At 48.5% G+C, this 16,166-nt stretch overlaps 1 protein-coding gene across 1 annotated transcript in view; it reads left to right on the top strand.

Moving 5' to 3' along the window:
- Window positions 1–16,166, top strand: part of MTX1 (metaxin 1) — a 21,628-nt gene continuing 5,462 nt past the window's right edge. Inside the window, exons 1-6 of the mRNA XM_038769033.1 lie at window positions 1–117; window positions 7,275–7,344; window positions 7,446–7,525; window positions 7,602–7,694; window positions 12,271–12,453; window positions 14,292–14,368. Of these exons, the coding sequence (XP_038624961.1) occupies window positions 37–117; window positions 7,275–7,344; window positions 7,446–7,525; window positions 7,602–7,694; window positions 12,271–12,453; window positions 14,292–14,368 (584 nt within the window). The 5' untranslated portion in view covers window positions 1–36. The remainder of the gene's footprint in view (window positions 118–7,274; window positions 7,345–7,445; window positions 7,526–7,601; window positions 7,695–12,270; window positions 12,454–14,291; window positions 14,369–16,166) is intronic.

Here is a 16,166-nt window from a genome sequence, read left to right as displayed (position 1 = left end):
GAGGCGCTCGGCGGTTCCGGGTCAGACGGGGAGAAGATGTCTGCGGGGCTGGAGCTGTACTGCTGGCCCGGGGGCTGGGGGCTGCCCTCCGTCGACCTGGACAGCCTGGCCGTCCTGGTGAGGCCCGCTCTGACCACCGGGCATGGCGGGGTGGGGGGGGGGACCATCATCATCATCATCACAATAATAATAATAATAATGATGGTCATAATAATAATGGCATTTGTTAAGCGCTTACTAGGTGCGAAGCACTGTTCTAAGCGCCGGGGAGCCAACCTGTACTTCCCAAGCGTTTAGTCCAGTGCTCTGCACACAGTAAGCGCTCAGTAATGACCTTGGGCGAGTCACTTCACTTCTCTGGGCCTCGGTTACCTCATCTGTAAAATGGGGATGAAGCCTGGGAGCCCCACGTGGGGCAACCTCATCTCCTTGTGTTCCTCCCAGCGCTTAGAACAGTGCTTTGCACAGAGTAAGCGCTTAACAAATGCCAACATTATTATTATTATTATTAATAAATACGATTGATTGATCAATCGTATTTATTGAGCGCTTACTTTTTTTTGGATGCCATTTGCCAAGCACTGTTCTAAGCGCTGGGGGGGATACAAGGTGGTCAAGTTGTCCCCCCGTGGGGCTCCCAGTCTTCATCCCCATTTTTACAGATGAGGGAACTGAGGCTCAGAGAAGTGAAGTGACTTGCCCAAGGTCACACAGCAGACTTGTGGTGGAGCCGGGATTCGAACCCATGACCTCGGACTCCAAAGCCCGGGCTCTTTCCACTGAGCCACGCTGATACGGTTGAATGAACCGTAGACTGTGAGCCCACTGTTGGGGTAGGGACCGTCTCTATATGTTGCCAACTTATACTTCCCAAACGCTTAGTCCAGTGCTCTGCACACAGTTAAGCGCTCAATAAATACGATTGATGATGATTATGATGATGATGAGTTTGTCCCACGTGGGGCTCCCAGTCTTCATCCCCATTTTTACAGATGAGGGAACTGAGGCTCAGAGAAGTGAAGTGACTTGCCCAAGGTCACACAGCAGACTTGTGGTGGAGCCGGGATTCGAACCCATGACCTCTGACTCCAAAGTCCGGGCTCTTTCCACTGAGCCACCATGCTTACTGTGTGCAGAGCACTGTACTAAGCGCTCGGGAAGCCCAGGTTGGCAACATCTAGAGCCGGTCCCTCCCCAACAGCGGGCTCACAGTCTAGAAGGGGGAGACGGACGACAAAACCAAACATATTCACCAAATAAAATAAATAGAATAGAATAAATACGATTGATTGATTGAGAAGCAGCGTGGCTCAGTGGAAAAGAGCCCGGGCTTTGGAGTCAGAGGTCATGGGTTCAAATCCCGACTCCACCAACCGTCAGCTGGGTGACGACTTTGGGCGAGTCACCTCACTTCTCTGGGCCTCGGTTCCCTTATCTGGAAAATGGGGATGAAGACTGTGAGCCCCTCGTGGGACAACCTGATTACCTTGTATCTACCCCAGCGCTTAGAACGGTGCTTTGCGCATAGTAAGCGCTTAACAAATACCAACATTATTATTATTATTATTATATCCCTCTGGCCTGGAGAAGCAGCGTGGCTCAGTGGAAAGAGCCCGGGCTTTGGAGTCAGAGGGCGTGGGTTCGAATCCCGGCTCCACCACGTGTTTGCTGTGTTCATTCATTCAATCGTATTTATTGAGCGCTTACTGTGTGCGGAGCACTGGACTAAGCGCTTAGTGTGTGTGCCTTGTTAAGCTTAGTGTAGTGCTGTGTGACCTTCACTTCTCTGAGCCTCAGTTCCCTCATCTGGAAAATGGGGATTGACTGCGAGCCCCTCGTGGGACAACCTGATCACGTTGTATCCCTCCCAGCGCTTAGAACAGTGCGTTACACAGTAAGCACTGAACAAATGCCATTATTATTTATTATTATTATTTATTATTATTATTACAGGGTGATCAGGAAGACCTGTGGCGGAGGGAGTCCTGGGAAGGGGGAAGGACCTGGGGTGGAGGGAGTTCTGGAGTGGGGGAATAATAATAATAATAATAACGATGGCATTTGTTAAGCCCTTACTGTGTGCAAAGTACTGTTCTAAACGCTGGGGAGGTTACAGGGTGATCAGGAAGACCTGTGGCGGAGGGAGTCTTGGGAAGGGGGAAGGACCTGGGGTGGAGGGAGTTCTGGAGTGGGGGAATAATAATAATACTACTACTACTAATAATAATAATGGCATTTGTTAAGCTCTTACTGTGTGCAAAGCACTGTTCTAAGCGCTGGGGAGGTTATGAGGTGATCAGGAAGACCTGTGGTGGAGGGAGTCCTGGGAAGGGGGAAGGACCTGGGGTGGAGGGAGTTCTGGACTGGGGGAATAATAATAATAACAGTAATAATAATAATAAGAATAATAATGGCATTTGTTAAGCTCTTACTATGTGCAAAGCACTGTTCTAAGCGCTGGGGAGGTTATGAGGTGATCAGGAAGACCTGTGGTGGAGGGAGTCCTGGGAAGGGGGAAGGACCTGGGGTGGAGGGAGTTCCGGAGTGGGGGAATAATAATAATAATAATGATGGCATTTGTTAAGCTCTTACTATGTGCAAAGCACTGTTCTAAGCGCTGGGGAGGTTACAAGGTGATCAGGAAGACCTGTGGCAGAGGGAGTCCTGGGAAGGGGGAAGGACTTGGGGTGGAGGGAGTTCTGGACTGGGAGAATAATAATAATAATAATGTCATTTGTTAAGCTCTTACTGTGTGCAAAGTACTGTTCTAAGCGCTGGGGAGGTTACAGGGTGATCAGGAAGACCTGTGGTGGAGGGAGTCCTGGGAAGGGGGAAGGACCTGGGGTGGAGGGAGTTCTGGAGTGGGGGAATAATAATAATAATAATAATAATAATGGCATTTGTTACGCTCTTACTGTGTGCAAAGTACTGTTCTAAGCGCTGGGGAGGTTACAGGGTGATCAGGAAGACCTGTGGCGGAGGGAAGGACCTGGGGCGGAGGGAGTTCTGGGTGGGGGGGAAGACCTGGGGTGGAGGGAGTTCTGGAGGGGGAGACCTGGGGCGGAGGGAGGCCTGGGCTGGGGGAAGATCTGGGCTGGAGGGAGGCCTGGAGGGGGAGACTTGAGGCAGAGGGAGTTCTGGAGTGGGGAAAGACCTGTGGCAGAGGGAGTTCCGGGGAGAGGAAAGATCTATGGTGGAGGGAGTTCTGGGGTGGGGAAAGACCTGTGGCGGAGGGAGTCCTGGGGTGGAGGAGTCCTGTGGGGGAGAAGACCTGTGGCGGAGGGAGTCCTGGGGTGGAGGAGTCCTGCGGGGGGGGGGGGGGGGGGGGGAAGACCTGTGGCGGAGGGAGTCTGGGAGGAGGGAAGACCTGTGGCGGAGGGAGCCCGGGGGGCGGGGGGGGGGGGGAAGGTCTGTGGTGGAGGGAGTCCTTGGAGAGGGAGAAGGCCTGTGGGGGAGACCTGTGGCGGAGGGAGTTTGAGGGGAAGATCTGTGGTGGTGGGAGTCCTTGGAGAGGGAGAAGGCCTGGGGGGGAGACCTGTGGCGGAGGGAGTCTGAGGAGGGGATGACGATCTGCGGTGGAGGGAATCCTGGGGTGGGGAAAGACCTATGGCGGAGGGAGTTCTGGGGGTGGGGAAAGACCTGTGGCGGAGGGAGTCCTGGTGGGGGGAGAAGACCTGTGGTGGAGGGAATCTGGGGGAGGGAGGGGAAGACCTGTGGCGGAGGGAGTCTTCGGGTGGGGGGGGGAACGACCTGTGGCGGAGAGATCTGAGAGGGAGAAGGACCTGTGGCGGAGGGAGTCCTTGGAGAGGGAGAAGGCCTGTGGGGGAGACCTGTGGTGCAGGGAGTCTGGGGACGGGGGGAAAGACCTGGGGGGGAGGGAGGCCTGGGGTGGGGAAAGACCTGTGGCGGAGGGAGTTCTGGGGTGGAGAAAGACCTGGGGTGGAGGGAGTTCTGGGGTGGAGGAAGACCTGTGGCGGAGGGAGTCTTGGAAGGGGGGAAGACCTTTGGCGGAGGGAGTTCTGGCAGGGCGGGGGGAGGACCTGTTCATTCATTCATTCATTTATTCAATCATTTATTGAGCGCTTACTGTGTGCAGAGCACTGTACTAATCAATCAGTCGTATTTATTGAGCGCTCACTGTGTGCAGAGCACTGTACTAAGCGCTTGGGAAGTACACGTTGGCAACATATAGAGACGGTCCCTACCCAACAGTGGGCTCACAGTCTAAAAGGGCTGACGGTCACAGTACTAAGTGCTTGGGAAGTACAAGTTGGCAACCTAGAGAGACGGTCCCTACCCAACAACGGGCTCACAGTCTAGAAGGGGGAGACAGAGAACAAAACAAAACATTCATTCATTCATTCATTCATTCAGTCGTATTTATTGAGCGCTTACTGTGTGCAGAGCACTGGACTAAGCACTTGGGAAGTACAAGTTGGCAACGTATAGAGACGGTCCCTACCCAACAGCGGGCTCACAGTCTAGAAGATGTGGACGGGTGTCAAGTCGTCAGAACAAAAAGAATTAAAGCTAGAGGCACATCATTAACAAAATAAATAGAATAGTAACTACGTCCAAGTAAAATAGGGTAATAAATCCGTACAAACATCTATACAGGTGCTGTGGGGAGGGGAAAGAGGTAGGGCGGTGGGGGTGGGGGGGAGGAGGAGAGGAAAAAGGGAGCTCAGTGTGGGAAGGCCTCCCGGAGGAGGTGAGCTCTCAGTAGGGCTTTGAAGGGGAGGAAGAGAGCGAGCTTGGCGGATGGGCAGAGGGATTGGGGGCATTCCAGGCCCGGGAGAGGACGTGGGCCGGGGGTCGACCGCGGGACGGGCGAGAACGAGGCCTAACGGTGAAGAGGTGAGTGGCCTAGGCACGGAGGGTGCGGGCTGGGCTGGATTCAGTATTCAATAAATACGACTGAATGAATGAATATCAAAACAAGAGGCTTCAACAGAAATAAATAGAATTCTGGGCATCTACATATCAAGACAAGTAAACAGGCATCAGTAGAAATAAATAGAATTATAGACTGTGAGCCCACCTAAATACGACTGAATGAATGAATATCAAAACAAGAGGCTTCAATAGAAATAAATAGAATTCTAGGCATCTACATATCAAAACAAGTAAACAGGCATCAACAGAAATAAATAGAATTCTAGACTGTGAGCCCACCTAAATGCGACTGAATGAATGAATATCAAAACAAGAGGCTTCAACAGAAATAAATAGAATTCTAGGCATCTACATATCAAGACAAGTAAACAGGCATCAACAGAAATAAATAGAATTATAGACTGAGCCCACCTAAATACGACTGAATGAATGAATATCAAAACAAGAGGCTTCAATAGAAATAAATAGAATTCTGGGCATCTACATATCAAGACAAGTAAACAGGCATCAGTAGAAATAAATAGAATTCTAGACTGTGAGCCCACCTAAATACGACTGAATGAATGAATATCAAAACAAGAGGCTTCAATAGAAATAAATAGAATTCTAGGCATATCAAGACAAGTAAACAGGCATCAACAGAAATAAATAGAATTATAGACTGTGAGCCCACCTAAATGCGACTGAATGAATGAATATCAAAACAAGAGGCTTCAATAGAAATAAATAGAATTCTAGGCATATCAAGACAAGTAAACAGGCATCAACAGAAATAAATAGAATTATAGACTGTGAGCCCACCTAAATACGACTGAATGAATGAATATCAAAACAAGAGGCTTCAATAGAAATAAATAGAATTCTAGGTATCTACATATCAAAGACAAGTAAACAGGTGTCAACAGAAATAAATAGAATTATGGACTGTGAGCCCACCTAAATACGACTGAATGAATGAATATCAAAACAAGAGGCTTCAATAGAAATAAACAGAATTCTAGGCATCTACATATCAAGACAAGTAAACAGGCATCAACAGAAATAAATAGAATTATAGACTGAGCCCACCTAAATACGACTGAATGAATGAATATCAAAACAAGAGGCTTCAACAGAAATAAATAGAATTCTAGGTATCTACATATCAAGACAAGTAAACAGGCATCAGTAGAAATAAATAGAATTATAGACTGTGAGCCCACCTAAATACGACTGAATGAATGAATATCAAAACAAGAGGCTTCAATAGAAATAAATAGAATTCTAGGCATCTACATATCAAAACAAGTAAACAGGCATCAGTAGAAATAAATGGAATTATAGACAGTGAGCCCACTGTTTGGTAGGGACTGTCTCTATATGTTGCCAACTTGGACTTCCCAAGCGCTCTGCACACAGAAAGCGCTCAATAAATACGATTGAATGAATGAATATCAAAACAAGAGGCTTCAATAGAAACAAATAGAATTCTAGGTATCTACATATCAAAATGAGTAAACAGGCATCAATAGAAATAAATAGAATTATAGACGGTGAGCCCGTTGTTGGGTAGGGACCGTCTCTGTATGTTGCCAACTTGGCCTTCCCAAGCGCTCTGCACACAGTAAGCGCTCAATAAATACAACTGAATGAATGAATATCAAAACAAGAGGCTTCAATAGAAATAAATAGAATTCTACATATCAAGACAAGTAAACAAGCATCAGTAGAAATAAATAGAATTATAGACGGTGAGCCCGTTGTTGGGTAGGGACCGTCTCTATATGTTGCCAACATAGACTTCCCAAGCGCTCTGCACATAGTAAGCGCTCAATAAATACAATTGAATGAATGAATATCAAAACAAGAGGCTTCAATAGAAATAAATAGAATTCTACATATCAAGACAAGTAAACAGGCATCAATAGAAATAAATAGAATTATAGACGGTGAGCCTGTTGTTGGGTAGGGACCGTCTCTGTATGTTGCCAACATAGACTTCCCAAGCGCTCTGCACATAGTAAGCGCTCAATAAATACAATTGAATGAATGAATATCAAAACAAGAGGCTTCAATAGAAATAAATAGAATTCTACATATCAAGACAAGTAAACAGGCATCTATAGAAATAAATAGAATTATAGACGGTGAGCCCGTTGTTGGGTAGGGACCGTCTCTGTATGTTGCCAACTTGGTCTTCCCAAGCGCTCTGCACATAGTAAGCGCTCAATCAATATGATTGAATGAATGACTAGACCTATATACGAGGATGGAGGAAGACCTCTGGCGGAGGGAGGTCGGGGCGGGGGAACCCCACGAGTCCCGGGATGGGGGGCGTCGGGGCGGCCCCCTCTCCCGGGCACGTGCTCACCCCCGCCCCCGTTGCCGTTCCCCCTCAGACCTACGCCCGTTTCACCGGGGCCCCCCTCAAGGTGCACAAGATTGCCAACCCCTGGAGGAGCCCGTCAGGTACCCGCGGCGCCCGCCGCCCCGGGCGGGGTGGGTCCGGAGGGGCGGGGCGGTGGCTTGCGGCCCCCAGCCCGCGCCCACGCCCCTCTCGCCCGTGCCAGGCTCCCTGCCCGCCCTGAAGACCAGAGACTCCGGCGTCATCTCCCAGCCGCACAGGATCATCACACACCTGCGCAAGCAGGTGAGGCGGGGGGCCACGGGGGGAGGGCACCGGGGCTGGGGGCTGCCGACTGACGCCCGCCCTGTGCCCCCACCAGAAGTACAACGCCGACTACGACCTCTCGGCCCGTCAAGGGGCAGACACGCTGGCCTTCGTGTCCCTGCTGGAGGAGAAGCTTCTCCCTGTGCTGGTGAGGACCCCCTTGCCCACCCTGGGGGGGTTCACGGGGCCCGGAGGGACCCCCACCCCCCCCATTTCCCTCCCAAGGGGACCCCAGGGAGGTGAAAGGGGAGACTGAGTCCGCCACCCGCACTGTCCGAAGAGAAGATCCTGAGCCAGAGACACAGTGTGAAGTCAAGGTGGGAGGGAGAGCCCCCAGCTCATCATCATCATCATCATCATCATCATCATCATGGCATTTGTCAAGCGCTTACTATGTCTTCTAGACTGTGAGCCCACTGTTGGGTAGGGACCGTCTCTCTATGTTGCCAACTTGGACTTCCCAAGCGCTTAGTACGGTGCTCTGCACACAGGAAGCGCTCAATAAATACAATTGATTGGTTGATTACGTGCCAAGCACTGTTCTAAGAGAAGCAAGGAAGAGAAGCAGCGTGGCTCAGTGGAAAGAGCCCGGGCTTTGGAGTCAGAGGTCATGAGTTCGAATCCCGACTCCACCTCATGTCTGCTGTGTGACCCTGGGCAAGTCAGTTAACTTCTCTGAGCCTGAGTGACCTCATCTGTAAAATGGGGATTAAGAGTGTGAGCCTCACGTGGGACAACCTGGTCACCTTGTAACCTCCCCAGTGCTTAGAACAGTGCTTTGCACATAGTAAGTGCTTAATAAATGCCATTATTATTATTATTATTATCAGGTTGTCCCACGGTGGGGGGGCTCCCAGTCTTCATCCCCATTTTCCAGATGGGGGAACTAAGGCCCGGAGAAGTGAAGTGACTTGCCCAAAGTCACACGGTTGACAATTGGCGGAGCTGGGATGAGATCATAGTAAAATGATGGCATTTGTTAAGTGCTTACTATGTGTCAAGCGCTGTTTTAAGCACTGGGGTAGATTCAATCAATCAATCAATCGTATTTACTGAGCGCTTACTGTGTGCAGAGCACCGTACTAAGCGCTTGGGAAGTCCAAGTTGGCAGCATAGAGAGACGGTCCCTACCCAGCAGTGGGCTCACAGTCTAGAATCCAGCTGTACTTCCCAAGCGCTTAGTACAGTGCTCTGCACACAGTAAGCACTCAATAAATACGATTGATGATGATGATGATGATAGTCCCTGCCCCACGTGGGGCTCACCGTCTTAATCGCCATTTTACAGATGAGGGAACTGAGGCCCAGAGAAGTGAAGTGACTCGCCCAAGGTCCCGTAGCAGACAAGTGGCAGAGCGAGGATTAGAACCCAGGCCCTTCCGACTCCCAAGCTCTATCCACTAGGCCCTGCTGCTTTCCTAGAGATAATAATAGTAATAATGATGGCATTTGCTAAGCGCTTACTATGTGCCAAGCACCGTTTTAAGCGCTGGGGTAGATACAAGGTGATCAGGTTGTCCCACACGGGGCTCACTGTCATAATCCCCATTTTACAGATGAGGGAACTGAGGCCCGGAGAAGTGAAGTGACTTGCCCAAGGTCACACAAGTGAGCCCATTGTTGGGTAGGGACTGTCTCTAGATGCTGCCAACTTGGACTTCCCAAGCGCTTAGTCCAGTGCTCTGCACACAGGAAGCGCTCAATAAATACGATTGAATGAATTGAATGAATGAATGGATAGATTACTCTATTGATTTTACTTGTACATACTTACTATTCTATTTATTTTGTTAGTGATGTGCCTCTAGCTATAATCCTATACCTTGTATAACTTGTATAACTAGTATAACTTGTGCTTCCCATCTGTAAAATGGGGATTAAGACTGTGAGCCCCCCGTGGGACAACCTGATCACTTTGTAACCTCCCCAGCGCTTAGAACAGTGCTTGGCACATAGTAAGCGCTTAATAAATAATTAGTAATATTAATAATAAATACATAAAAGTATGTAATCATCATCATAATAATGTTGGTATTTGTTCATAGGAATACTAATTATTCCCTTCTAGACTGTGAGCCCGCTGTTGGGTAGGGACCGTCTCTAGATGTTGCCAACTTGTACTTCCCAAGCGCTTAGTACAGTGCTCTGCACACAGTAAGCACTCAATAAATACGATTGATGATGATGATGATGATTGATTGATTAGTACAGTGCTCTGCACACAGTAAGCGCTCACTGAATACGATTGAATGAATGAATGAATGAACCCCATTTGCTTGGCCCCATCCCAGCGCTTAGCCCGGTGCCTGGCACCTAGTAAGCGCTCAACAAAGCAGCGTGGCTCAGTGGCAAGAGCCCGGGCTTTGGAGTCCGAGGTCATGGGTTCAAATCCCGGCTCCGCCAACCGTCAACCGTGTGACTTTGGGCAAGTCACTTCACTTCTCCGGGCCTCAGTGACCTCATCTGGAAAGTGGGGATTAAGACTGGGAGCCCCCCGTGGGACAACCTGATCAATCAATCAATCGATCGTATTTATTGAGCACTTACTGCGTGCAGAGCACTGCACTAAGCGCTTGGGAAGTCCATCATCATCATCATCACGCGTGCAGCTGCGGGAGGTGGAATTAGCACAATAATCATCATGGCATTTGTCACTATTATTATTATTATTATTATTATTATCATCCTCCAGGAGGCATTCCCAGACTGAGCCCCTTCCTTCCTCTCCCCCTCGTCCCCCTCTCCATCCCCCCCATCTTACCTCCTTCCGTTCCCCACAGCACCTGTATAGATGGATATATGTTTGTACATATTTATTACTCTATTTATTTATTTTACTTTTTTACTTTTAGACTGTGAGCCCACTGTCTTTTAGACTGTGAGCCCACTGTTGGGTAGGGACTGTCTCTATGTGTTGCCAATTTGTACTTCCCAAGCGCTTAGTACAGTGCTCTGCACATAGTAAGCGCTCAATAAATACGATTGATCAATCGTATTTATTGAGCGCTTACTATGTGCAGAGCACTGTACTAAGCGCTTGGGAAGTACAAATTGGCAACATATAGAGACGGTCCCTACCCGACAGTGGGCTCACAGTCTAAAAGGGGGAGACAGAGGAAAAAAAAACCAAACATACTAACAAAATAAAATAAATAGAATAGATATGTACAAGTAAAATAAATAAATAAATAGAGTAATAAATATGTACAAACACAGATACATATTTGCAACATCTAGAGGCAGTCCCTACCCGCCAGTGGGCTCACAGTCTAAAAGGGGGAGACAGAGAACAAAACCAAACATACTAACAGAATAAAATAAATAGAATAGATATGTACAAGCAAAATAAGTAAATAAATAAATAGAGTAATAAATATGTACAAACATATATACAGATTGGCAACATCTAGAGACAGTCCCTACCCGACAAGTGGGCTCACAGTCTAAAAGGGGGAGATGGAGAACAAAACCTTGTATCCTCCCCAGACAGTGCTTTGCACATAGTAAGTGCTTAACAGATGCCATAATAATAATAATAATAATCAATCAATCAATCAATCATATTTATTGAGCGCTTACTATGTGCAGAGCACTGTACTAAGCACTTGGGAAGTACAAATTGGCAACATATAGAGACAGTCCCTACCCAACATTGGGCTCACAGTCTAAAAGGGGGAGACAGAGAAAAAAAAACCAAACATACTAACAAAATAAAATAGAATAGATAGGTACAAGTAAAATAAATAGAGTAATAAATATGTACAAACACAGATACATATTGGCAACATCTAGAGACAGTCCCTACCCGACAGTGGGCTCCCAGTCTGAAAGGGGGAGACAGAGAACAAAACCAAACATACTAACAAAATAAAATAAATAGAATAGATATGTACAAGCAAAATAAATAAATAAATAAATAGAGTAATAAATATGTACAAACATATATACAGATTAGCAACATCTAGAGACAGTCCCTACCCGACAAGTGGGCTCACAGTCTAAAAGGGGGAGACGGAGAACAAAACCTTGTATCCTCCCCAGACAGTGCTTTGCACATAGTAAGCGCTTAACAGATGCCGTAATAATAATAATAATCAATCAATCAATCATATTTATTGAGCGCTTACTATGTGCAGAGCACTGTACTAAGCACTTGGGAAGTACAAATTGGCAACATATAGAGACAGTCCCTACCCAACATTGGGCTCACAGTCTAAAAGGGGGAGACGGAGAACAAAACCTTGTATCCTCCCCAGGCAGTGCTTTGCCCATAGTAAGCGCTTAACAGATGCCATAATAATAATAATAATAATAATCAATCAATCAATCAATCATATTTATTAAGCGCTTACTATGTGCAGAGCACTGTACTAAGCGCTTGGGAAGTACAAATTGGCAACGTATAGAGACAGTCCCTACCCAACACTGGGCTCACAGTCTAAACGGGGGAGACAGAGAAAAAAGAACCAAACATACTAACAAAATAAAATAAATAGAATAGATATGTACAAGTAGAATAAATAGAGTAATAAATCTGTACAAACATATATACATCTGTACAGGTGCTGTGGGGAAGGGAAGGAGGTAAGATGGGGGGGATGGAGAGGGGGAGAGGAAGGAAGGGGCTCAGTCTGGGAAGGCCTCCTGGAGGATAATAATAATGATAATAATAATAATAATGACAAATGCCATGATGATTATTGTGCTGATTCCACCTCCCGCAGCTGCACACGTTCTGGGCGGACGGCAGGAACTACGTGGAGCTGACTCGTCCGTGGTACGCGGGGGCCGCCCCGTTCCCCCTCAACTTCTTCCTGCCCGGGCGGCTGCAGCGGCAAAACCTGGAACGTCTCCACGTGGCCTGCGGGCAGCGAGGAGGCCGGGACGAGGAGGAGCTGGAGAAGGAGGTGAGGGGGCCCCCGCCGTGCGGGCCGTGGGCCGTCCCGGGACCGCCGCCAGCCGGAAAAATCGATCCGTCAGTCGAGCACTGGACTGTGAGCCCACTGTTGGGCAGGGACCGTCTCTAGATGTTGCCTGTTGAGACCGTCCTATTTATCCTATTTATTTTATTTTGTTAGCATGTTTGGTTTTGTTCTCCGTCTCCCCCTTTTAGACTGTGAGCCCACTGTTGGGCAGGGACCGTCTCTAGATGTTGCCTATTGAGACCGTTGCCTATTGAGACCGTCCTATTTATCCTATTTTATTTTGTTAGTATGTTTGGTTTTGTTCTCCGTCTCCCCCTTTTAGACTGTGAGCCCACTGTTGGGTAGGGACTGTCTCTATGTGTTGCCAATTTGGACTTCCCAAGCGCTTAGTCCAGTGCTCTGCACACAGTAAGCGCTCAATAAATACGATTGATGATGATGATGATGATGATTTATCCTATTTATTTTATTTTGTTAGCATGTTTGGTTTTGTTCTCTGTCTCCCCCTTTTAGACTGTGAGCCCACTGTTGGGTAGGGACTGTCTCTACGTGTTGCCAATTTGGACTTCCCAAGCGCTTAGTACAGCGCTCTGCACACAGTAAGCGCTCAATAAATACGATTGATGATGGTGATGTTGCCAACTTGGACTTCCCAAGCGCTTAGTACAGTGCTCTGCACACAGCCAGCGCTCAATAAATGCGATTGATTGATAGGACTAAGCGCTTGCGGGAGGAGCCCCACTCTAGATTAATGTCTGTCTTCCCCTCCTCTAATAATAATAATAATAATGATGATGATGGCATTTATTAAGCACTTTGTGCAAAGCGCTGGGGAATTTACGAGGTGATGAGGTTGTCCCACGGGGGGCTCACAGTCTTCATCCCCATTTTACAGAGGAGGGAACTGAGGCCCGGAGAAGTGAAGTGACTCGCCCAAATCACACAGCCGACAAGTGGCAGAGCCGGGATTTGAACCGACTTCAAAGCCCGGGCTCTTTCCGCTGAGCCATGCTGCTTATTAAGCGCTTACTAGGTGCCAAGCACTGTTCTAAGCGCTGGGGAGGTTACAAGGTGATCAGGTGGTCGCACGGGGGGCTCACAGTCTTCACCCCCATTTTACAGATGAGGGAACGGAGGCTCAGAGAAGTGAAGCGACGTGCCCAAAGTCACACAGCTGACAATTGGCAGAGCTGGGATTTGAACCCATGACCTCGGACTCCAAAGCCTGGGCTCTTTTCCACTGAGCCACACTGCTTCTAATAAATAATAATGATGGCATTTATTAAGGGCTTATTATGAGAAGGAGCATGGCTCAGTGGCAAGAGGTCAGAGGTCATGGGTTCAAATCTCAGCTCTGCCACTTGTCAGCTGTGTGACTTTGGGCAAGTCACTTTGCTTCTCTGGGCCTCAGTGACCTCATCTGTCAAATGGGGATGAAGACTGTGACAACCTCACCACCTTGTAACCTCCCCAGTGCTTAGAAGAGTGCTTGGCACATAGTAAGCGCTTAATAAATGCCATCATTATTATTATTATGTGCCAAGCACTGTTCTAAGCGCTGGCGGGGGTGTGGCGGGGGGGAATACAAGTCTAAAAGGGGGACTGGTGTACCTATCTACTCTATTTATTTTGTTAGTATGTTTGGTTTTGTTCTCCGTCTCCCCATTTTAGACTGTGAGCCCGCTGTTGGGTAGGGACCGTCTCTAGATGTTGCCAACTTGGACTTCCCAAGCGCTTAGTACAGCGTTCTGCACACAGTAAGCGCTCAATAAATATGATTGATTGATTGATTGGTGACCCCTGACCTTTTCCCCCTCCAGCTGTACCGGGAGGCCCGCGAGTGTCTGACGCTTCTGTCCCAGAGACTCGGCCGCCAGCAGTTCTTCTTCGGAGACTCGTGAGTGTGTGCGGGGTTTTTTGGCCAGTGTTGTCTCCCCCAGCCTCCCGCCTCTGCCCCTCTGGGAGAGACGCCCCGGGCACTGGGGTTTTGCCCGGGGGCGCGGGCCTGTGGCCCAGCTGACGGATAATGACGATGACGATATTCATCATCATCATCAGTCGTATTTATTGAGCACTTACTGTGTGCAGAGCACTGTACTAAGCGCTTGGGAAGTCCAAGTTGGCAACATCTAGAGACAGTCCCTACCCAACACTGGGCTCACAGTCTAGAAGGCGGCGACAGAGAACAAAACAAAACATACTAACAAAATAAAATAAATAGAATGGATATGTACAAGTAAAATAAATAAATAAATAGAGTAATAAATATGTACAAACATATATACAGGTGCTGTGGGGAAGGGAAGGAGGTAAGATGGGGGGGATGGAGAGGGGGACGAAGGGGAGGGGGAGAGCACTTACTCTGTGCCAGGCAGTGGGCCGGAGACACGCTAATCGGGGCTGGACCCAGTCCCCGTCCCACGTGGGGCTCACACTCTTAATCCCCGTTTTACAGAGGAGGGAACTGAGGCAGAGGAAAGGGAAGTGACTTCTCCAGGGTCCCGCAGCAGGCAAGGATTAGAACCCAGGTCCTTCTGAGTCCCAGTCCCGGATTCTAGGCCTCACTGCTTTCCACGTGCCCACCCCCTGCCCCTCTCCCCCGGCCTCTCGCCATCCACGTCTCCTTCCCCGGGCCTCTCTTCATCTCCCCCTTTTAGACTGTGAGCCCACTGTTGGGTAGGGACTGTCTCTAGATGTTGCCAACTTGGACTTCCCAAGCGCTTAGTCCAGTGCTCTGCACACAGTGAGCGCTCAATAAATACGATTGATTGATTGATTGATTGATCTCCGCCTCTGGGTGCCACGTGGGACAACCTGCTCCCCTTGTATCCTCCCCAGCGCTTAGAACAGTGCTTTGCACATAATAAGCGCTCAACAAATGCCATCATTATTATTGACTGCAACGCTCCGGCTGATGATGGTATCTCTGAAGCGCTTACTATGTGCCAAGCACTGTTCTAAGCGCTGGGGGAGATACGAGTTGATCAGGTTGCCCCACGCGGGGCTCACCATCTTCCTTCTAGACTGTGAGCCCGTCTCTATACGTTGCCTGTCCTTCCCAAGCGCTTAGTCCAGTGCTCTGCACACAGGAAGCGCTCAATAAATATGATTGAATGAATGAATGAATGAATCCCCGTTTTACAAATGAGGGAACTGAGGCCCAGAGAAGCGAAGCGTTTTTGGACTGTGAGCCCACTGTTGGCTAGGGACCGTCTCTCTATGTTGCCAACTTGGACTTCCCAAGCGCTTTGTCCAGTGCTCTGCACACAGTAAGCGCTCAATAAGAAGCAGCGTGGTTCAGTGGAAAGAGCCTGGGCTTTGGAGTCAGAGGTCACGGGTTCAAATCCCGGCTCCACCATTTATCAGCTGTGTGACTTTGGGCAAATCACTTAACTTCTCTGGGCCTCAGTTCCCTCATCATCAGTCGTATTTATTGAGCGCTTACTGTGTGCAGAGCACTGTACTAAGCGCTTGGGAAGTACAAATTGGCAAAATAGAGAGACAGTCCCTACCCAACAGTGGGCTCATCTGTCAAATGGGGATGAAGACTGTGAGCCCCCTGTGGGACAACCTGATCACCTTGTCAACTTCCCCAGCGCTTAGAACGGTGCTTTGCACATAGTAAGCGCTTAATAAATGCTTCCATTATTATTATTATTATTGACTTGCCCAAGGTCACCCAGCTGACAAGTGGG

The sequence above is a fragment of the Tachyglossus aculeatus genome, chromosome Y4 (genome assembly GCF_015852505.1).
Source record: "Tachyglossus aculeatus isolate mTacAcu1 chromosome Y4, mTacAcu1.pri, whole genome shotgun sequence".
In the NCBI taxonomy this organism is placed as follows: Eukaryota; Metazoa; Chordata; class Mammalia; order Monotremata; family Tachyglossidae; genus Tachyglossus; species Tachyglossus aculeatus.
This window is presented reverse-complemented; position numbering and strand designations above follow the sequence as displayed.